Source organism: Colletotrichum chrysophilum (assembly GCF_026319265.1).
Source record: "Colletotrichum chrysophilum strain AFK26 chromosome Unknown scaffold_24, whole genome shotgun sequence".
In the NCBI taxonomy this organism is placed as follows: domain Eukaryota; kingdom Fungi; phylum Ascomycota; class Sordariomycetes; order Glomerellales; family Glomerellaceae; genus Colletotrichum; species Colletotrichum chrysophilum.
This window is the reverse complement of record NW_026517311.1, coordinates 56,837-78,422: the sequence shown is the minus strand read 5'-3', so window position 1 is coordinate 78,422 and position 21,586 is coordinate 56,837. Positions and strand designations below refer to the sequence as shown.

At 55.1% G+C, this 21,586-nt stretch overlaps 5 protein-coding genes and 1 non-coding gene across 6 annotated transcripts; 2 read left to right on the top strand and 4 right to left on the bottom strand.

Annotated features, from left to right (window-relative positions):
• Positions 1-1,496: 1,496 nt before the first annotated feature.
• On the bottom strand, positions 1,497-2,417 carry COL26b_004069 (uncharacterized protein; the record flags this gene model as incomplete). The annotated part of the gene is made up of 2 exons (XM_053176951.1): positions 1,497-1,864; positions 1,922-2,417. The coding sequence occupies 2 exons, from the start codon at positions 2,415-2,417 to the stop codon at positions 1,497-1,499; spliced, it is 864 nt and encodes a 287-aa protein (XP_053039020.1).
• Positions 2,418-5,410: 2,993 nt separating this feature from the next.
• Positions 5,411-6,263, top strand: COL26b_004068 (uncharacterized protein; the record flags this gene model as incomplete). Its single annotated transcript, XM_053176950.1, has 2 exons — positions 5,411-5,903; positions 5,926-6,263. 2 exons carry the CDS (start codon positions 5,411-5,413, stop codon positions 6,261-6,263), a joined length of 831 nt encoding a protein of 276 aa, XP_053039019.1.
• Positions 6,264-6,533: 270 nt separating this feature from the next.
• On the top strand, positions 6,534-6,632 carry COL26b_004067. Its single transcript has one exon. It is a non-coding gene; the product is annotated as a tRNA-Leu (tRNA).
• Positions 6,633-6,902: 270 nt separating this feature from the next.
• On the bottom strand, positions 6,903-8,591 carry COL26b_004066 (uncharacterized protein; the record flags this gene model as incomplete). Its single annotated transcript, XM_053176949.1, has 4 exons — positions 6,903-7,119; positions 7,360-7,618; positions 7,672-8,363; positions 8,410-8,591. 4 exons carry the CDS (start codon positions 8,589-8,591, stop codon positions 6,903-6,905), a joined length of 1,350 nt encoding a protein of 449 aa, XP_053039018.1.
• A 2,106-nt stretch (positions 8,592-10,697) lies between these two features.
• COL26b_004065 (uncharacterized protein) lies at positions 10,698-12,056 on the bottom strand (the record flags this gene model as incomplete). The annotated part of the gene is made up of 1 exon (XM_053176948.1): positions 10,698-12,056. The coding sequence occupies one exon, from the start codon at positions 12,054-12,056 to the stop codon at positions 10,698-10,700; it is 1,359 nt and encodes a 452-aa protein (XP_053039017.1).
• Positions 12,057-17,779: 5,723 nt separating this feature from the next.
• COL26b_004064 (uncharacterized protein) lies at positions 17,780-19,602 on the bottom strand (the record flags this gene model as incomplete). The annotated part of the gene is made up of 3 exons (XM_053176947.1): positions 17,780-17,813; positions 17,866-19,383; positions 19,439-19,602. 3 exons carry the CDS (start codon positions 19,600-19,602, stop codon positions 17,780-17,782), a joined length of 1,716 nt encoding a protein of 571 aa, XP_053039016.1.
• Positions 19,603-21,586: the final 1,984 nt, after the last annotated feature.

Below are 21,586 nucleotides of genomic sequence, written 5' to 3'. Positions count from 1 at the left end.
GGCGTGGCGTCTGGTCCTGAACGAGGCTCTTTGATGGTGTGGAACATTCCGATCCCATCTTTTCATGTCATGTTGGTTCTTCTTTTAACGACGGCGTTTTGGGGGTCAACAAGCGGCTGAACGGCATCAGCCCCGGGATGGCGTTCGCATGGAAGACGGCCATATTTGATTTTGCTGGGGAAAAAAGTGGAGTTGGTCCTCGTGGCACGAGGGCGGGAGGACGGGGCGGTCCGGTAGCTCATCGACTGGTTTGAGCGCCGCGGTGTGTTTTGAGTATTAATCAATCAATCGCGGAGACGACTTGAATGTTGGGATACGAAACGGAGGGCGGTCGGGGTGACTTGGCATCCAAACGGCGTCTGTCGGGGCATGGTTCCCCATCTCATCCATGCATTTTCTTTGGCAGGGGGAGACTTTGGCTGGAAGACACCTCGTCCGGGATAGGAGGAGCGTCGTTGTCGTTGGTCGACAACCAAGATGTCTTTCTTGGTAGCGGTGGCGGTTGCCATCCGTTACGTATTCTACGCCTATACCCTGCTTCTTTCGCGAGAGCGGGCTCGACGCACGACCGCAGAAATACCCGAGTATCATTATGATGTTTGGCTCCTTCGATCTGGCGACCAACTGAAGTCTCGGAGACGCCTGCAAAGGCAGATCTTGGGACGAATAGCTGGTATTGCCAAGGTTTTCGGAGGGGAGAACATATTTTGGTGCTCACAACGACAAGAAAATATTGGAAAAAAAGGTTGGGAGAGAATCGCTAGACGGACTGGAAGGCTTTTGGACTGGTTCAGCTTCGTGCTGGGACTAGTGGGCTAGATAGTTGTCTGAGCATTCGGAATGGCAACGTCATTATTCTCTCTCATACACGTTACTGCCGTGACTCAATTCGTGAAATGATGCTACTTGCGTTAATCTATGACACGGAAGCTGGTGACGCAGAAAATCGCGTTGGTTTTCTCACTTGCGGTCTACACTTTGAAAGTCTTGGTGAGTCGAAGGCGTTGCAAGGTGCGGTTACATCCTCGTGTGGTCTAATATCCTGTCTGGCACTGGAGCAGGCAGTTGGACTTGTGCTTGCTGAAACGAGGTTCGGCGCATGAAAAATGCCCTCTCCTGGAAAGCCGGCCGCGTTGGTGTCAACGTAACGGCTCGTTTGCAAGCAGTGGCCAATCTCAAAGCAGAGATTGAATAACCCTGTGCCGTTTAAACATAGCTTGCACGACGCGGTATCGGCTTCTTCCGATCTTCCATTCAGCCTCTGACTACAATTGAATATAGATTTCAGGTTGTCCCCACCAAGGCAGTTCGAGCTAGACCGACGGAGAATGATTCACCCTCCAGCTTTTGCCCTCTTGGGTTTGGACACATACTCTCACCCTTGAACGATGACGGCTGAGCGACCCCGCCGCGGATGAAGGACTTGAAAACTTGTCAATGTCATAATCTCGTTCTCGTCTCATGATTCCACAAATTATTAGATTGCCCTTCAGACTTCATCCCGCGAACAACACCTCCTGCAACCGCCGGAAGACCTCGTCCTCACCGGGGTAATCCGGGCCCTTGATCGACTCAAACGCAGGCAGCAACACGCTCTCGTCAATCTCCTTGTACTTGCCCAGCTGGACGTGGATGACCTGCCCGTTGCGGGACGCGTCCGCCATCAGCAGCGCCGCGCCGCGCGCGACGGCCTCCGCGGGCTGCAGCTCGACGTCGATCTTCTTCATCAGCCCCTTCAGGTCAGGGAGCACGCTGCTGTCCGTCCACGTGGGCGCCAGCGTGTTGACTCTGATGGGCAGGCTGGCGGCGCCGAGCAGGGAGAAGAGGCCGCGCCCGAAGCCGAGCACGGCGTGTTTGGCGGTGGCTTCGGCATATGGTCAGTCTGGGAGTTTTAGGAGTTGTAGAGAGGGGAGGGGCTTACAGTAGTCCACGGCGCGGAGTCGTTGCAAACCCGTCGTGGAGCCGTTGATGACGATGCTCCCGCCCTCGGCCTGCTGCCGCATGTGGAAGATAGCGATCGTGGCCGTGTGCATCACGCCCTTCAAGCTAACATCCAACAGCGCGTGCGACGGCTCCTTCAGATCGCCGTTCTCGTCGACCTCGGTGGAGAGGTAGTTGGCATTGGGCCCCATGCCAGCGTTGGCGAAGACATGGTCCACGCGCCCGTAGACCTCCTTGGTCTTCTTAAACAGCGCGATTTGGTCCGCCCAGAGCGTCACGTCCGTCTTGACGAACGTGTAAGACGCCGCCTCATGCTGCTGGGGCGGGGGCTGGATGTCGGCGTTGACGACGGAGGCGCCGTGGGCGAGGAGGGTCGTGACGGTGGCGAGGCCGATGCCCGAAGAGCCGCCGGTGACGATGACCACCTTGCCCTTGACGCCGGCGAGGTCTTCATCCGCGATCAGGAATTCGGCCATGGTTGTGAGGTTGCGATGCGGCGCATGGCGTGTGTAACGCGAGCGGTCTTGGCGAGCATGTCGGACTCTTTATTTAAACAGCTCCTGCGGTGAAAATGTCCGAGAATGCAGCTGTTGATCTGCCTTGTGCCACGTAATCCCCCCTCCGTTGAAGAAATGATTGCAGAATGCTCCGGGGGTCTAGTGTGCTTTTTCTCAGAGTCCACTTTGCGCTCCGTGGGAACATGGGATGTTCACCCAATGGATTGGCGGGGACATGGCGATTGCGGCACTCGCACGATGCGAGGAAGCCAATGGAGAGGTGGCGACCCTTGCCTAGCGGATGGGCTACAGAGTGCGGTATCAGGGGTTTTTCAGAAAGGGACGAGGGCCACAACTTGACGTGGCATTCTGCAATGGCACTCACATCGGCCTCGTGCGCTTCATGTGGAGTAGTGAACCGAAGTCCCATCGCTTAAGAAATATTGGAATAATTGCGGGCTCAGAGTTGCTGGCTTTCTCAAAGTTGGAACGAAGACTCAACGACGTCCTCGCCTAGTATTCAGACAGCGTGCGCTGTTCGCCATCTTCAGCACTTTTTTCTCATTTGAGGCAACGTATGTTCTTGGACTCGACAGACGTGGTAGTTTCATTAAGTCTTATGACAGGGTGGTTGAGTCCTGAGCCAAAATCTCTTTACCCAACCAATCTTCAAAACTTATGATTAACGAAGCAGTTATTTTGAAGAAGAATCAGGATACGAACCAAATTTTACACTCAACCCTGCGAGAGTTTCATTCTGAAGAGGATATCCAGTCAGTGGAGGTGATTCACAATTCTAATAAGATGAAGTTGCCCACCCTATCAGCCTTCTAATCCTAAGCCATGCCCGTGTCTTGACCCTGAGTAAGTGCTTCATGGAGTTGAGAAGCGATGTGAACTGAGAGTGTCAGTCTAAAGTCCATCAATTGGTCAAGAAACAAACGCCATGACTCACTGGCAACGTCCCATCGTCTAGCAATCTTGTCCGAGAGACTCTGTATCACTTCTCGCAACAAATCCCCGGTATCTCGACCATGGTGTTTTCCCAGTAGGATGGCGGCGAGTCCAACCCTATGAAAAAGAATAACAGCTGTGAGGGGCATCCTGTTGAGCTCGAGGATATCCACAGTCTTCTCCATGCGAAGCAGGTCTTGAGCAATGTTTTTGGCTGATTCGAGAGCTGCTATTGATGACTCTTTGGCGAAGGAAGGGATCTCTTCCCCGCCGGCACAAGTCAGTCTTTTTTCGTGAAGTTCTCTAAGCGCTCTGTCTGTCGATTAGCTGCCACGTCTGGATGGAGCGAGAAAGGTCTACTTCCAAGAGATATATGGTCACTACGGTATGCTGGTGCTCTAGCCTCTTCCAGGATAGTGTTAATGTTTCTCGGATCTTTCTCTGTACCAGCATATCGAGCTTCCAGGACTCATGGCCCAGGAGTGTTTCTAGCTGGACCAACGGGTTTCTTGTGAGCTGCATGACACACTGCAATGCATGCAAGGCTTGTATCTCGCTAGCGAAAAGTCCGTATCTCTGGCCTTCATCCGCTGGGAACGACAGAAGTGGCAGAGATGAGTCCCTGAAATCATGGTGAGTACTCCATACCTCGTCCTCTCGCGGAAGGGCTCGACCGATGTGGGAGTTGTGGACAAGGAATGCTCGTTCAGACTTCCAATTGGTGTAAAAGTCTAGTCGGTCGAGGAAACAGACAGCCCACCATACCCGCAGTCTCTCTTCGTCAGCTGCCGTTACGGAGCATGGGGATTGATGGAGATTGGTGATGTAGCCGAGACTAGCACAAATTGCTAATGTGGCGTATGCGTCAGACATGAGGGCACGCCCTTGCTCGTATATGGCGAGCAGTAAGCCGGACTGAACGGTCTTTAGGTGACGCCTTGAGTTTGTCTGCAGTAGTAAGAATGATGATTTGCAGTCGTCATATAGCGACGGCAAGAGCGTTTCGTGATGTTCCCCAGAAGCCGACGGAAAGGACGGAGTGATGAGCAGAATGTGTAAGAGAAGACAAGCGAGCTCGGCAGATGGTTTGCTCCGCAATGATGATACTTGCTCCTTCAAACTAATTGGGTGAATGATGGGGATCCATTCGTGTATTGACCTCAAGTAACCATCAAGGACACCCTCTATTTGAAGGTTGAGTATTCTCAGCGTGGCGAAAAGATGAGATGTCAGCCAACCGTCAGGATCCTGGTGCTTCGCAACATTCGGTCCCAGATAAGAAGCGAGACCAATTCGGGTTTCCTTGGGATTCAAGTCATTTGACGGAGGTTGCTGGGCTGTGGATGAACAGCCATAATGACACGTGATGTTGCGACTGGTTGGTATCAGAACTGATCTGCGTGCTATAACACACCTTGCTACTTACCCTATACATCGGCTGCAAGACGGCAGTGTCCGATCGCAACTCTTTTTGCTCATCGAGCACAAATAGCAGGCATTTGAAGCCAAGGCACTTGCTGACATACTGTTTTTATTTTGAGATCAAGTTGTCATGACCGTCACCTCACGCAAACGAGTCTGATTCCTTGATGGGTTCATGGAGTTGACGGTTGAGTTGCTGACAACATGTTCGGGGTGTGCGGCATGCTGAGCTAGTCCGCCGCTAGTCCGCTGCTGACCCGCCTTTGACAGAGCCAAGACTATTCCAACAGTCGGGGTAGTGTCGGACAAGTGATGTGCCCGTGCTGATCTCACAGCAATGCTGCTCTCATCTGAATGGCTGCAATAGGACACCCGAGACTACACGACGGTCCTGAGATGGGCGGCAGTCGTAAGTGCAAACCCTCCCAGCAATTCAAGCTGATGGGCTTTGCTGAAAGCCCTGAAACCATAAATAGCCCAGCGATGTCCGCCTTCATTATAAACTTATTGAAAGATTGAAAGAGACCAAAGAACTGTGACAACCCGTTCAACAAAGCAGCAAACCTTTGAAACGCATTTCACCTCTCGTTATCATAATGGCAGTTCTAGGACAGATCCGCGCGCCATCCCTTTTCATCAGCCATGGAGCGGGACCCCTTCCGCTCATCCACCCGGACTTTGAGGAATACCGGCAACTAGTTGCCAAGTTAGGAAGCAGGCTTGATGGCGTTAAAGGCATCATCCTCCTCTCAGCACGTTGGGAATGCAACGAACCTGAAATCACTGCCCTTGAGGATCCTGGGCTCTATTTCGACTACGGGACTGTTGCCGCAGGCCAAAAGCATGTTGCGCCCGAGGCCTACGAGACCAATTATCCTGTCCTCGGAAACGCAGCATTGGCTGTGGAGATCAATCAACGCCTTCTGGGTTGCGGCTTCAAGCCAGTCCTCAATCATAAGCGTGGCCTTGACCACGGCGTCTTTGTCCCGCTAAAGATCATGCGACCTGAGGCAGACATACCGGTTGTCCAGGTGTCTGTTCTCACGGGGAAGGACGAGAAGGAGGCCACACGCAAAAACCTGCGTCTAGGTCGCGCCTTGGAGTATTTCAGAGACTATGGGTACGCGATCATGGGGAGCGGCGGGTCGTATCACGACTTTGACACTACGATGGCCGTGCTCGAAGGCTCTAGCGAACTTCCTTCCCCCCGGGGCCGAGGAGTTTGAGGACTACCTCAAATCAGTGGCAGCAATTCCCGATGCAAAGGCTCGTGAGAAGGCCCTTCAGAGCTGGCGAGACATCCCGTCGAGCTATGTTTCTCACCTGCAAGCCGAGGCGGAACACTTTTGGCCGTTTCTCGTTGCTGCCGGTGGTGGTGGAGACGTTGCTGGGCGGCGAATCCTCAAGTTTGTCTCTCACGGCGTGCCTGTGAGTTTCTTCGAGTGGTGAGAATTGGCAAGAAATGGACAACGTTGACTGGCTGGGAGAGCAGGTTTGAGTTCGGGACGACGCGGTTGTGTTATGCTATCACTGCTCATTGCGTTGAGGATGTCACTGTAGCTAGGCCCAGCAGGAAGACTTTATGTGCTCAATGGAAGTCAGCCGTGGCATCAGCCATGCGAGTTTCTTCTGTGTTAGGTCCACTCATATTGTGTGCTAGAGCCATGGTGTGAGAAGTTGCGAGACCACGCAACCAATCAGATCCTCCGGATCCTCCACGGAAGGGTGGCCGAGTTGGTTATGGCGCCAGGTTAAGGTCAGCTTAACATCTGTTTCCTGGTGGGGCAACCCGCGCGAGTTCGAGTCTCGTCCCTTTCATTTTTCGTTTTTGTGAGAATCTGTTTCGTGCACAAGCCGGAGGAGCAGGTTCTTTTTGACGAATGTTTAACAATTGCAGGCATACAAGTTGAGTTCATAGTGTGCGGGAAGTGTTCTTGATTATTTCAAGCTTTATCCCAAAGGAGGGGTATCTTTTATTCGCTGGCAACATCGACTGGTCTAGCCCATCATCTCAAATGCCTTTTCAAGTGCTTTGCCCAGACGGGTGCGCACCGTTGTTTTTCGGCCTCAATTCGTGATCATTTGGTCTCAAATAGTGTATCTGAACCGCGGACTCTCATCCCCAAGCTCCGCAAGCTCGTCATCAGACAGATCACGATACTTATCCTCCGCAAGACCGGCCTCCCGCTGCTTGTTAGCCCTCCAGTACCAGAACCACATGAAGCCGTACAAGCACGTCCCCATTCCGACCATGCTCAGCGTCACCGCGTGGCCCCTGATGTACCTGGGCTTATCGATTGCTTGGCTATCAGTTTGTTAGTTGCTACCTGCCTCTCACTTAGACGGCCGAGGTACCCACTAGATGAAAGACGACATCACCCCAGAACAGTTCCCAATCGTCAGCTGCATCCCGCTCGCAGTCGTCCTCTTGCCGTATCTCGGCGAGTTATTCGGCAGCTGGAAACATCTCGTTAGCCCAGAAGCGCACGCACTCTGTAAGAGGGAAAGGCTCACCCAAGCCAGCGGCAGTCCGACGACGACGTACAACCCGGCCGCCACCAGGAAGCACCCAAAGTAATGCACCCCAGACGACGTGTCCGAGATGAGGATGGCGTACCCGATCACGCTGACGCTCCCGAAGACGACGCAGAACAGCCCGCGCAACTGCTTGCGGTCCGACAGGAAGGCCGCGGTCATGTACACCACCACGCCAAGGGCGTAGCACGGCACCGTGAGGAGCTGCACCTGCGCGACGGTCCAGGTGCCAAGGCCGTTGATGATCGTCGGGAGGAAAGTCGAGAACCCTGTTTTTCGCAGTCAGCCACCAGCTACACCAGTCTTCCGGCAGCACACTCACCGTAGAGCATGGTATCCACGCCAAACTGCGCCACGCAAAACACCCAGACCTTCCAGTCCTTGAAGGCCTTCCACATGTCCTCGCGGCTGAACTCCTGCGCGCTGCTCGTGTTGCCGTACTCCCGCCCCCGCCGCTCCACCATCAGCCTCTTCTCCTCCTCGCTCAGGAAACTCGCACTCGCAGCATCATTCGGCAGCAAAAAGAACGTCACAACACCAAGCACGACCGTCGGCAGGCCCTCGATAATCATAATCCACCGCCACCCGCTCAGCCCGGCCACGCCCTCCATGTGCCCGATCCCATAAGCCAGCAGCCCGCCCAGCCCGCCCGCGATGGCCGCGCTGACGAAGAGATACCCCACGCGCAGCGCGAGCTCATGCTTGCTGTAGAAGAAGGTGAGGTAGACGTTCAGCCCGGGGAAGAGGCCGGCCTCGACGGCGCCGAGGAGCAGGCGGCAGGCGATGAGGGCGCCGTAGGAGTCGACCAGCCCCGTGAGGGTGGCGATGATGCCCCAGGCGACGGTGATGAAGGCGATCCAGCGGGAGGGCGTGAAGAGCTTGAGGACGAGGTTGGAGGGGACCTCGAAGATGATGTAGGTCACGAAGAGGATGGAGACGGCGACCTGGAACTGGTTTCCTTGGAGGTTGAGGTCGGACTCGAGGTTGTAGAGGCGTGCGTTGCCGATGTTGACGCTGTTCGGGTAAGAGAGGTGCATGCGGGCAAGGGATGCAGACTCACCGGTCTAGGAAACTTAAGAGGTAGAGGAGCATGACAAGGGGAATGATGCGCGCGTCCAGTTTTCTGACCAGCGCCTTCTCCCGCAACGCCAGGTCGTTGTCGACGGGCTCTAGGTCCCGGGCGTCGATCTCGGGCGAGCTTGCGCCGGGCCCGGCGTCGGCGTGCTTCTTCGCGGCGTCCATGCCGGCGGTGTTTCCGTGGAGGTGAAAGAGGTTCGAATGACTCTTGGTTGCAGACCAGCAATAACCCTGCGTCAATTGCGCAAAAGTTTCGTTGTCAGAGTTTGGCGGTTGCAAGAGTCTGTCTGCGTGGAAGGGTTGACGTTGACTCGACGCTCCCTTGGATTCCGACAGGCTGGTCGTCACTCAATCCCGATGCGTCAATGAGACCTCGCGCTGGGCAGGATGATGCGGCCGGCGGGGGTGGTGCCGTTGAAGATGGCGGGGTGTCGTGCAGATATTACACGCGGGCGCGGTGCATGGGACGATTGAGATTTTCCCCTTCTGCAGTGTTCGTCGACTGTAGACCCCTCCAGTTCCTATGTCGGCGGGGTTGGGTTGACTAGACAGAGACTATGGCACGATGTTTGTAATTACCCGCCTAAGACAGTGGCTGGCTGGGGCGAAAAACAACTCAACTCGTGAAAGACGCTTGCATGAGTCAGGATTGAAGACTTCAGAGAAGGCGAGACTGTTGTAACAAAGAGGGTTGGAATTCTGGATGGCAGAAGACGATAACTATCAAATGGTTCCTCGGTCTACTCCCCGCCTTGCCTTGCCCCCGCGGTATCTTTCTTCAGAAACCAAGACATTGCAGATAAGATCCTGACTTTGCTGCCCCCCGGGGTCTGGAACCCATTCGGAGCTGCAGCTAAGAGAAGACAGAAACAACCGCAACAGGGGTGCTTGTGCTTGTTCGGTTCGAGCTTACGCAGTGTTTTTTTTTTTTTTTTCTCCATTGCCCGCCGCCCACTCTGTGCACCCGCCGTTGCACTTGCGCCCCAATTCGCCCGCACCGTAGGAGATACCCGACCTGGTGCCACCGCTCCCTGAAGGAGGGGCTCTTTGGCGAGTGTTTCTGTCATTGTTTGAACCATCGGGGGAAGGGGAAGAGTGGGTGTGTTGCGTCCAGGGTGGACGTTCATGACCATCAAAAGGCTTGGCTTACATGAAGCATTGCAGTCGGCAGAAATACCGCCGAAGGCTCGGGTCCGGACTGACAAATGGCACACCTTCAATAACAAGATGGTTCCGCGTGCTGACGAAACATGGACGGTCTTCTGGAACTTTCAGATCCGATGGGCGATGGCATCGGGAAGAATGATAGTGACTTCCGCGTCTCGCAATACCTCTACGGCGGGACAGAATGAGTCCCCGGTAGCAAGTCCCGTTGGCAACCCGCCTGTCGGGCTATCGGAGCTGTCGACCAGAAGTCTTGGCGGCTCATGTGAAGCTCTTCATAACACAGCAGGGTCGCATCGGCACGCAACCACAAGATATCGAATGATTACCAAGAGCCTGTCAACTTCTTTCCCCAGGATGCGTTTTCAAAAACCAAGGGACACAACCATTGACAACCCAAAACAGTAAAACTTGGGATGAACGACACCTCGCCGGGATGTACCCATAACAGCCACGCTCCCCCCAAACTCAACTCATGTCCTCGTCAAGTGCATTTTTCAACGTCACACAGAAGACTCTTAGCTCTCTCATCTCCCCTTGTCACGCAAAGATGCTGTATGGTGCCAAGAGATAAGGCGTGAGACCAAGGTGCTGACACTGCGTCGTCGTCGACGTCCACAATGCGAACATGCAAGTATGCGAGCTGGAGCTGCCCCCCCCCTCCCACCCCCCCCCCCTCCCACCGGCAGAGCTAACGACGCACATCATTCCATGGCGCCAACGTCGCGCTCTTCAAGATCCAAGACAACTTGCGCAAACGTCAAAAGTCTTCACATATAAAACACTCTTATGTTTTACCCATCATGCAATTCGCATTGCCATGCTTCCTCGTACACATTACGAAGATTATCTACCGGGAGAGAGTTTTGAACCCCAACTATGAACCCTCTCAAATGAAAAATGCTTCCTGTGCGGCCTTGCTTCCATCTGCCGCCAGCCTGCCTTCCTGCCCCGTGCCCAAGGCAAGGCAAAAGCTTCAATGCAACGCTTCAGTATCCTAAAACAAAATCCAAGTAATAGCCTTTATGTATATATTTACAAACCCCCATCTCCCCACCTTTCAAATCTGCCACAAAAGAAAAAGTACGCAAAATACACACACTTGCATTATCGATAGTTCTGGGCAGGCATCTCGTACACATCCGGCACCGGCCCAGACTGGAACGACGTCATGTGCTGTCGTTGCTGCTGAGGCGGCTGCGGTCTGGGCTGCCCGTCGCCCATCTCGACAACCTCGTCGCCGCCCATCTCAGGCGGGAGGATCCGCGTGCCGCCCAGCTCGTTCGCCCCGTTCGCCGGCCTCGCGTATCCGGAGCCGTAGTCGTTGGCGGGCGAGACCGTCTGGTTCGACATCGGGCTGACGCTCTGCGTGGGCGGCGACAGCTGGCTGCTCTTGCGCGGCACGGGCTGGCGCCTGTGAGTCGGCGTGGTGGTGGCGGCAGCTGCGCCGAGGCCGGCTCCCGTCTCGGACATGCCGTGGCCGTGGTCGTAGGACGGGCCGTTGGGGTCGTAGGCGCGCATGTCGGCGAGGTCGGCGGCGCTGGGGCGGTTGGCCTTGTGGCGCTTGTAGAGCCACCAGCCGATGCCGAGGAGGAGCGCGAGGCCGACGACGCCGACGCCCGCGCCGATTCCGGCCTTTGCGCCCGTGGAGAGGCCGCCGTCGCCGCTGCCGCTGTCGCTTGAGCCTGTCGCGGAGGTGCCGCTGTCCGTTGCGGTGGCGATGTTGCCTGTCGTCGGGCCGGTGTCGACGGTGGCGGCGGAGGTGGTGTCGACCGAGGTGGAGGTGACGAGCAGAGTCGAAGTGACGGTGATTGTGGTCTGGGCGTTGTTGAAGAGGGTGCTGATGATGGTGGAGGTCTGAACGAGGTTGGAGGTGGTGGTGCGGACGACAGTGCTGGTGCGGACGTTGGTGACTGTCGCGTCGGCGCCGGCAGTGCCCGTGACGGTGACGAAGACGGTGACGATGGCGCGCTTCTCGATAACGGCGCGCTTGCGCAGGTCGGCCGCGGGGGTGATTTGGGCGGCGGGGGCGGCGAAGGGGGCGGTCTCGGCGGGGAGGAAGTTGATCCAGCGCTTCGCGAGGATGGTGGAGGTGACGTACTCGGTCAGGGTGGCGGTCGCGACGTCGTTGCTGGTGACGGTGGTGGTCTCGAAGGTGGTGGTGGTGACGACGACGGTGGTGATGACTGTGCGGAGGAAGTTGGACGTGACGGTGACGGTGCCTCCGCTGCCGCCGCCGACGGTGACTGTGTCTGTGATTGTCGTCGTCGCCTCTGCTGCTTCGCTCGTCGTGGGCGTCGATGCCACGGGGGTCGTCGATGTTGGTGTTGAGCCTGTGCCGGACCCCTGTCTGGGGCGGAGGCCCGGCGTGGCTTTGGCGTCGTCGGCGAGTGGTGATGCTGTCGCGATGTTGCTGCTGCTAAAGGACCAGAGCAGGGCCAGGAGGCCGGCCGATCCGAGACGCATGGCTGCGGTAGGTTCGCTCAATGGCGAGAGGGAGCAACCTGGGGGTGTGTTTGCTGGACAAAAGAGAGATCCGGATGGATGTCGACGATAGTTGGAAAGGTTGGTGATGAGGGTGGAAAAGTGTGAAGCGACGTCGTCTGGCTTCGAGGGAGGGAGGTCCAGGAAAGGTTCGAGAGTGTGTGTGTGCCACCACGGCGAAACACGGTGGAATGAAAAGCTCGTAACAAGTCACCAGCGGCCAGAGACACAGGAAACGGTTTATTACGAGACCTGCTGAGAGGTACAAGCAGTAGCGCACAGCAAAGAGTGCAGAGGATAACCGAGCAGGCGGAGGGTGCGGGAAGATCAGATGCGGTCTAGTCGACCCTAGCACCTGCTAACCGTAAATACGTATCTCCTGCTGTATTCGGTGATCTCCTCTGCACCTCCCAGGTAATGTACCTAGGCAAGCAAGCACTTATTAGCAGGTACCTAAGCGTGTCGGCCGACGGGTGCTAACAGAAAAGCCACTCGTAATAGCGTCTCCAGCATGGTGGCGCGGCAACTGTTTTTTTTTCTCTCTTCCTCGCTCACTTTTCGCGCTTTTTTCCCATCAGGTAATGAATCCCCTCTTTTCCTCGCCGCCCTCTCCCTTCTGTCCCGGAGGTTCCTACATCCCCACCGTCGGAGTCTGGAGAGGAAGCCGACGGGCTAGTATAAAAAGGACATAGATGAAATGAAAGAAAACAAGTGGACACCAGGGAAGGGCCTGAGCCTGACAAGTGACATTGACAACGAATTAACCTCTCAAATGGCAGGTGGTCCTACCGACAATGTGCAAAATGGAATGAGCAAAAGGCTGTGAAGCAGGGGTCCTTCGGGAACAGGGGGTTCCTCTTTGCTGGTTCATCGGTAGGAACATGCCTGACTGGGAAACACAATGACACAATTGCACAAGGGGCACCTCCCAGAGCAGCACAAGAGACGGAAAAGAGACCAGACGGTGGTGTTGATGGGTAATGGTATGCCCTGTCAATAGCACATCCCCCAACAGGGCTCCCTTGTGATGATGTGTCTGCGCTGCCTCGGGAGAGTTGGCTGCTGCGCTGGCAGTGCTGGACAGCAGCTGGCAACCAACCGTCGCCTCTGGCCTCACCAAGTGCTGACAGGCCTGCTTCCCTTAGGCACCTTACGGATACTGCGCATGTTCATGTGCTCGGCAGTCGTGATCGATGGACCCTCGGACCCCTGAATGCGACCCGAAGGAAGCGCGCAGCTTCTGCGTAACTCTACCGCGTAATGAGAGGGCCTCGCTGCAGCGTACGCACGATACATAGGCCCATGATCATCAAGAATAAATGGAAACAGAATGGTCGATGATGCGGAATTCCATTGGGCAACGCGGAAAAAACACGAGAAAAACGGTGCCCCCCTCCCTCCCCTGGATCCTAGCCTCTAGCAGAGGCCTAAGGAGGTCTTGTGACGGGATCCTTGAATCTCCCAGCCAACTCTTGGCCCGTCATGCGGCCGGGGAAGAGAGAGGTGTGGGCGGCGGGCAAACATACGATGGGCTGAGCAGCCCGAGGCCGAAGAAGAAAACATGCAACGCGAAAGGCCTTCTTCTGTTCCATCTTGAACATGTCAAGAGACATTGGGAAACAGCAAGTCGCAAAGGGTTATGTCGAGGTTTGCCAGAGATGTTTCTGTTTCATCCGAAGTAGAGCTTCGTCAGGAGCAGCAGAGGTCCTCCAACCCGTTGCCGCTCCAGCTTCCAGAAGCGAAAAAGCCTCCCCGACCCGGGCGACGACGAACTTCGCCATCCACGCCGCCGCCGTGGCGCGGGTCACCCGCCGTCAAGAGGCCGAGGCCCCTCCAAGTCGGCTACCTCAATCGCGAAGCCAGACGCCAAAATCACCCCGTTTCAGAAGCTGTGGAAGTCCGCGCTGTGCTGTAATGCGGCTGGATCTGCGCAAACCACGCAACCCATCCATCCAACCTCGTCCCCTCCAATGCGATCGACGCGTCGGCATGAATGATGTCAGCCTGGGCAGACGCGGGCGCCTCAAATACGAGCTGCAGGCCGACTCTTTCTCTCTCTTCCTCTATCAGGAGGGCGCGTCTCCGCAGATGCGGGGTTTATCAAGTCGCAGACCATAGGGGACGCATCCATCTTTGCAGATCAACTTATCTGGCACGTCGAGACGGTAGGCAGGGCGTCTTCTGCCATCAATTCTCACATCAAGAACTGTGTTCACAGAAGTCGAGGTATGGTTCGACAGCCAGGTACCAAATCCAAACATCCCGCCCCCTGTCGTGCTCCCGCCCGAAAAAAAGTCAATTTCAGCCATAAGAAGCGCTGGAAGCAACGCTTCGCCGTTATGAGAAAAATCACCGTCAGCCACCGCTAACCCCAACCCGTTTCCGTGCACGTCGAAGCTGTCCTCGCCGGCCTGCCTATCGTGAACGCTGCCCCTCCGAGGTTAGCACGCGGACGCAGAGGCACCCGGAGATTGCCCAGAGACACTGCGTCCACCGGCCGGTGACAGTTCGTCTGCGGCCAAGCAGCGGCGGCGTTACTTATTCAGCAGCTTCTTCCGGCGGGAACGCAGAGCTCGATAGAAGAATTGGTTTTGCCTCATGAGACGTCGTTCTCAAGCAGTAAAGTATGCCAGTCCTTTTCTATTGAACATAGTTACGGTTGCATACCAAAGAGATCCCTGCCGAGAAGGCCATTTTGAAGTCTACGCGGGTATACTTGAGCACTGGACCGGTCTCTTGGAGCGCCAGTGTGCCCCGCGAGCCACCGGAACAGGTGCAGGTTCCAGCGGGACAGCCGCCATAAATGTGGCTTCCCTGGCCAACTCACGAACGACTGCCAAGAGCATCAGGGTGTCTCCTCTCGTTTCTGTGCGTGTGCCTCTGTTCAGACTCACTTGCATCAAACAAGAGAGGGTTGATTACTCTATGGGACTTGACAGCCCACTAATGTGCGCATTGCAACTTCTGAAAATCAAGGTGTGCACGGACATCGCGGGCACCACATCGAAAGCCTCCCTCGCAAGAGAAGCTGCCGTGTCATACCCCCATTTTTGGTGTTTACCAACTCTTCATTCCTATCAGGTTTTTTTTTTTTTTTCGGATCCGTGAGCTTGCTCTCTTCGAGGCAGAACTAATAGATGCGATGAATAGGTACTGAATTAGCCTAGCCGTACCCCTTCCTAGACAGTGTATGTCACGAGCAGGCTCTGTCATCGACTCAGAACTACACCTTGAGGCCGGGACGAGTTGACTAGAGTGGAAGCAAATGTGTATTGCAAACACCTGAAAACGGATCTTGGAAAAGTTTGGCCTCTCTGAATTACTTGAAGGAGGACTCCGTCCTTTGTTTTCTGTGGTTATATACTCTGAAGTATTTTACCGTCATCGTCGTTGTCATCGTCGCTGCTATCATTTTTACTACTTCTGCTATCTTCACCTATGTAATCTCTACCGTACTATCGCTTCCGATAGGAGTAATTGAGTACAAATGAAATATAGTCGCGCAGATACATGAAAATTAGGCGGTTTCTTAGAAATGCCGAGCATCCCAGTCTGGTTTCTCATGGAAAATGATCAGTACGGCCAACTAGTCGGTTAGATCGCATATGCCATCAAATGCCCCAAGACAACGATACCTCCCTCTTTTGACTCGACATTGACGGATCGGGTTGTCCGTCATCCTGACCATAAGCTTCCCATTGCGTTCTCGAATGCTCGTCAACAGATGCTTGATATCCCCCTTTTCTCTTCTCGCCACCATACTCGATTGAAAAGGTAAGCCTCGAGCCTCATAAGCCTGCTGATCTCACAGCACCTTCATCTCCTCTCAGCTTCTGATCACACCCGTCAAAGGCATGCCGATCGTGTCGTTGAGATTTTTGCATTGGTCCGTTTTAAACACTTACATCTGGACGAAATGCTTCATCTACTGGTCTTTACTCCGCGAGCCCACCACTCGTGGCCTTCCTTCCACAATCACCCCGTCACCGAGCAGACGTCTTCGACCTCCGAGTGACTGAGAAGCTTAGATTATCATCATTTTTCAATCATGTTCCTAATTTCATCGCTCAGTCTCACCTACAGCTTTCATAAGTATTAATGCGTTACAAACAGTCCAATTGAGCAAATAATTTGCAGCAGTGTGGTCACAAGAGAAGAACGTGAATCCAGTCGGGACGGCTCCTTCCATCCAACATATGGAGAACTCACATCATAAGTTACTGCTATGATTCAGATCCTACAAGATCACAACTTGTAGCCAACACTTCTCCTCAGCCGTCGTCCTCTCATCTTCAACCAGCCAGCATCGGTGATAAAACACCTATGTCCTGACACATCGTCCATCTCCTCGCCTCCCTCCGTATCCAGTACTCACTGAAGCAGGAACGCCCGTAGACGAACGGACACAGAGAGCACGATTTCCCCTCGCCTACCTCATTCACAGTCATCCTAACAGAATGAAGAAGATAAGGATAGTCTAGAGAAGGCGATCCAGGCCATGATGTACCCGATCTGATCTCAGGCTGAGAGCAAATGCGATGCCATCAGTTACACCACAGCCTCAGCAACAACAACTCACCACCACCAATGCACCTTCTCTTTGCGAGGCAAGCCGACCTCCGCGGAACAATGTACACACCCTCACTCACCAGTTCACCAGCCACAAAGCCTCGTGTGAAACCACACCCATTCACAACCCCCATTTCCCTCTCCAAAAGATCCCCTTCACAAGCCTCCTTAACTTCTCAACTCACAGAACCACTAAGCCACATCCTTCTCCTCCTCCTCCTCATCCTCATCCTTCCCCATACCACGAGCCTCAATCTGCAATCCTACATCCCACCCAATCAAACCCCCCTCCCCCTCCCAAAACGCCTCCCAAAACCACGTCAACCTCCGATCGCCAAGCGATCGCCAAGGCCCAATCACCCGTCCGATGTACAGACACCCACATCCATGTCACGTTTTACAAAGAGTGTCGCAGAACAGCCCGCACCGTCGTCATCCAACGTGTTGCAAAAAACCTTGCGCCGCGGCCTGCAATCCCTGCGTCCGAGCGCTTGCTCCCGCCAGTCGTGCGAAACAAGCCGACACGTTGAGAAAGAGAGAAAGAAGGGAAAGGGTAACCGAGGGATTCGCGCTCTTGGCACGTCTCAGCTTCCAGCTGCACTCGGATATGCAAACGCACGAGCAGGCACGGATAGGTTGAGACCAAAGAACACCAGGTAATTTCGCAAGAGCCATTTGCCCTGCAACATCAAGACTGTCTAAGTATACTGATGATGGCATCACGCTAGGTACATGTAAATGTCGGTAGTAGTAATAGTATATCCACAGGGGTGCGGGGATGACGCCGAAGATTATCATCATCCACCGATGCAAAATTCCTCCACATTTCGCTCTCATAAACCTCCTCCTCTCGACACTGCTTCCACCCTGCCTGAAAGTCCCCCTCGGCATGTCGGTGCCGCCGCCGCATTCGTCACCAAACCTGCCGTCTTCTTGGTCCTGGCGTCCGGCGCACCCGCGATATGCATCCCAGTGGATCAGATTCCAAACAAGTAACGTCCATAATGTTCCACCCTGCCATATTGAATGGACAGAGGCAGAAAGGGACAGGTAGGCAACGATGCTGATATTGTTGACAAATAATATGACGTAAGAGGGAAACGAAACGAAGTTGTTGCCTTGTGCCACGGCCTGGCTTAGAAGTTCTCCTTGCCCCAAACAAAAGAGAAGCTGGACTATGTTAGCATGATGTGTATGATACTCTGAGGTCATGTCTACTTACCCAGGTTCACTGTACTTATTGCAGTAAATGTGCAGCGCGCTACCCAGACCCTTGGGTCCGCAGAAGAACACACCAGCCTCGGCCGGGGAGTGCAACTTGCGGATACCTCTGAAGATCATGTCCCAGTTGGGTCTGCCGAAGTTGGTAGGAGAACGCAGACCAGTGATGGTATCCTTGTCGGCGTTGGCGTCGTTAATCATGATGTTCGTCGCGTCGTCTGCCTTGATCTTGGCGGTAAGGTAGGTGTGAATCTCAATGCGGTTGTCCACATCCTGAGCCTCGATGGCGAGAAGGAGAGAGCGGAACCACTCGAAGGAGCCGAAATCTCTGCAGATCCAGAAGAAGTAGACCTTGCTAAGACGGGTCTTCTTCTGAGGGTAGTTCATGCGGTACCAGATGGACTTGAGGATGGAGGCGAAGGGAGTAACACCGATACCGGCACCGCAGAGCACGGAAACCTCGTATTTGAAGACGTCCTCAGAGGCCGAGCCGAAAGGTCCGTCAACGTAGACACGGGGAAGGACACGGCGGAGGGCGGGGTCAACCTCGCTGGAGTCGCTGTTGACACCGACAACCTTGGAAGAGTCGTCCTTCTTGCGGTCCCATTCGCAGCCGAGGGCCTGAGAGACACCACGAGTGAAGTCACCGACGACACGCATGTGGATGGAGATGTAGTCCTCCTCGGGGGCGGAAGTCAAGGTGAAGGGGTGGTATTGCCACAGCGAAACGGCAGGGCAGCAGAAGAAAATGTACTGTCCGGCCTTGGTCTTGGTGTGCTCCTTCTTGATCTGGATCTCGCAGACGTTGCTGGGGTGCTGGATAACCTTGGAGACGTACGTCTTGTGGCGTCCGCGAAGCTCACGAGCAATACGCTCAGCGAGATAGATGAAGCCGCCGTACATCCAGTACTGCCAGAAGACACCGATCGCAGAGGTACCGATGCTGACGCAGAAGGGAGCAAAGTCGGGCTGAATCATGCAGAAAGCTCCGTGGAAGGACCAGAAAAAGAAGAAGATGATGAACATGTGGTGAGTATACCAGAATCGCTCGTAGTTGGCACGTCTGGGCTTCTCAACGGAGGTGAAGACCATGCCCATGAGGGCGATGAGCATGACATAACCAGTCCAGCCAGGGCCGGAGACGAAGTTGGCCAGCAGCCATCCGTAGATTCCAAGGTTGTTCTTCGCAGCAATCTGGGCAAAGTTGTTCCAGTGGGCAATCGTGTGAACCCAGGAGAAGAAGACAATGGACCACGCGGTGGTGATGTGGAACGTGATGTTCTTGTCGAACTGGATGATGCCGTTGAGCGGGGTCTGACGAGCCAGAGAAATGAGCGTGCGGCACACGGGGAACAGAATCAGTGCGACGTCGACGTGGAGAACCAAGGCGGCAGAACGGGCAATGACGAAAGTCGGGCCGAAGGTATCGCGAGACGTTTGCAAGTTGTCCTTGAGACCGTAGTGGACAGTGGCAAAGGCGAAGATGAGGGCGTGCAGCAGCAGGAACACGAAGACGAAGCTGTGTGATGTTAGTTGTGCTTCGCGTGGCAGCGAATAGCGACAGGCAAACGTACACTCTGCGGTATCCTTCGTTAATCATCCATCGGTCGAAGCGTTCCCTCATTGTCAACTCCTTTTGCTTCTCCTGTGTCATCTCTCCGGAGAGCAACATGCGGGTAAGAGGCGTCCATCTCGATCGCTCGGAGGGCTTCTCGGAGCCCTGAGAGTAGTAGTCCATGGCGGGCGGGTGGTCTGGCTGTCGCTAGCCAGGCGAGTCGTGGGCCGATCCTGCGTTCGTTTTCCTTCTGATCCGTATTATCCCAGAGGGTGGTCTTCTTCTCGACTCTTTCTCGGATCCCCAGCAATGACTCCTTCGCCCAAGTTCCTCCTTTGATCGGGTGGTGCCTGTAAGGGTAGTTGTCTGGCGTGATGCGATTATGCGCGGGTATAGTCGGTCGGTTGTGGTTGATTCAGAGCCTGCTGAACGGGCAAAGAAATAATGTGTCTAAATGAAAGTATACGAAGAGAAGTGCGCGAACCCAGAAAAGAGCGGAAATTGGAGCCTGCAATCCGACAGTCACTGGGTTAGCGAAAAGACGGCTTCATGCACCAGGCGGCGGTGGAAGAAGGGCAGCAGCGGGCGGGAGGCGGGAGAAGGGGAACGAGCTGGAATGTGAGTGACAGAAGGTGGCGGAGGGGGACAGGAAAGGAGCGGGAGGATATGGCGTAGAAGAGAGTTTTTGGAGGAAGCGAGGAGAGTCCGAGGGATGGCGCAGGGGAGTGCGGGAAGGATAAGGCGACTGGCTTTTGGGCAGACGATACTCGAGCGGGCGGCAAAGAAAGAGTCGAGTCTGAGGAGCGAAGGTATCGCCAAGCCAGCCAAGACTGGACTCTGGGTTGATGAAGTGAGGGCAACGCAACGTACCTGCACACAATGCCTGCACTCGGCGGCTGGTTCTTGGAATTCGCGGTCGTTGAGGAAATCGTGGAATTATTTTCCCTACGTGCAGTAGCGGAAGGGGTGTGCAAGATGGGAAAAGGAAGAAGGGGAGGAGAGAGTCAAAAGAGCGTCCGGGAGGTGGGCGATCACAGGAAGATGAGGAGCGTGTGAGGTGTGAGAGGTGTGAGAGAGGTGGATGTGCCTGGCGGGGAGGAAGGGGGGGCGTGGAGTGTGCGGACAGGGGGGCCAGGGGGAGGGGTGGCCGGATGAGCGTCAGGGCAATCGCCAGCCAGGGCCGCCGCGAGATGGCAAGTGGTAGCCCTCTCTTGCTCTTGCCCAGCGGAACTCGGTAGAAGAGGGCAGGAAGAGACTAACAGCGCAGTTGGGGAGGTCATGTAAGAGAAACCGCAATCAGCAACGAGGCAGTTACAAGACGAGGACACAAGAGGCCCGCGACATTATGCCTGCGGTGGCTCGAGGACCAGGTATCGCTGGGTACAGGCTGGCTGGCTCTGGCTCTCAGTTGAAGCAGCCGCAGCACGCAGCACTCAGGTGGCCGTAAGGTGAGGAACCCAGCACTCGACAGGGACTGGACTCGCTGATGAGCACGAGAGGGGTGTGTATTCATCGTGTAGTGGGGAGACACGGAGAAAGAAAAAGGGCGACGACAGCGACAACGACGACGAAGACTACGAGGACTGACTGGACTGGACTGAATCGGATGGACCAGTGTACGCAGCAGAATCAGCAGAATACGCAGAATGCGACGCAACGGCGTGCCGGGCTGGGTCTTAGCACAACGCAGTAAGAGTCCCTCCGTCACCCCTTTCACCCCTTCAGTGTTTGGCGGTGGCCAACTGGCACGTAAGTGGCAGACACAGACGGAAACTGGCACTCGGCCGGCGGGAAAGGGCCGGACGGACAGCGAGTACCAAGCCCATCCATTGGAATTGGGGACAGACTGACAGACTGACTGCTTGCCGAATTGCTGCAGACATGGCTCCCACCGAAGAAGAATGGGAAAAAACGTCTGAGCATGGTCCCAGGGCAGGGATGCCAAGCAGCAAGAGCCTCAGGGGCCAGCCCGGATTACGCTTACTTTTATGGGTCTGGACACACCGCCGACGAATGAGAGGCCACGCGTGCCTGACGCTTTCTTCGAGCAAGTGAGAATACACCAAATCGACTCCTTCCTCTTCTTATGTCTTCTCGCGGCGTCGTTCGATAGACTTCCCAACGAGGAAGCAAATGCTCCCCCTCCTAGCTCAGGTGAATCTGAACA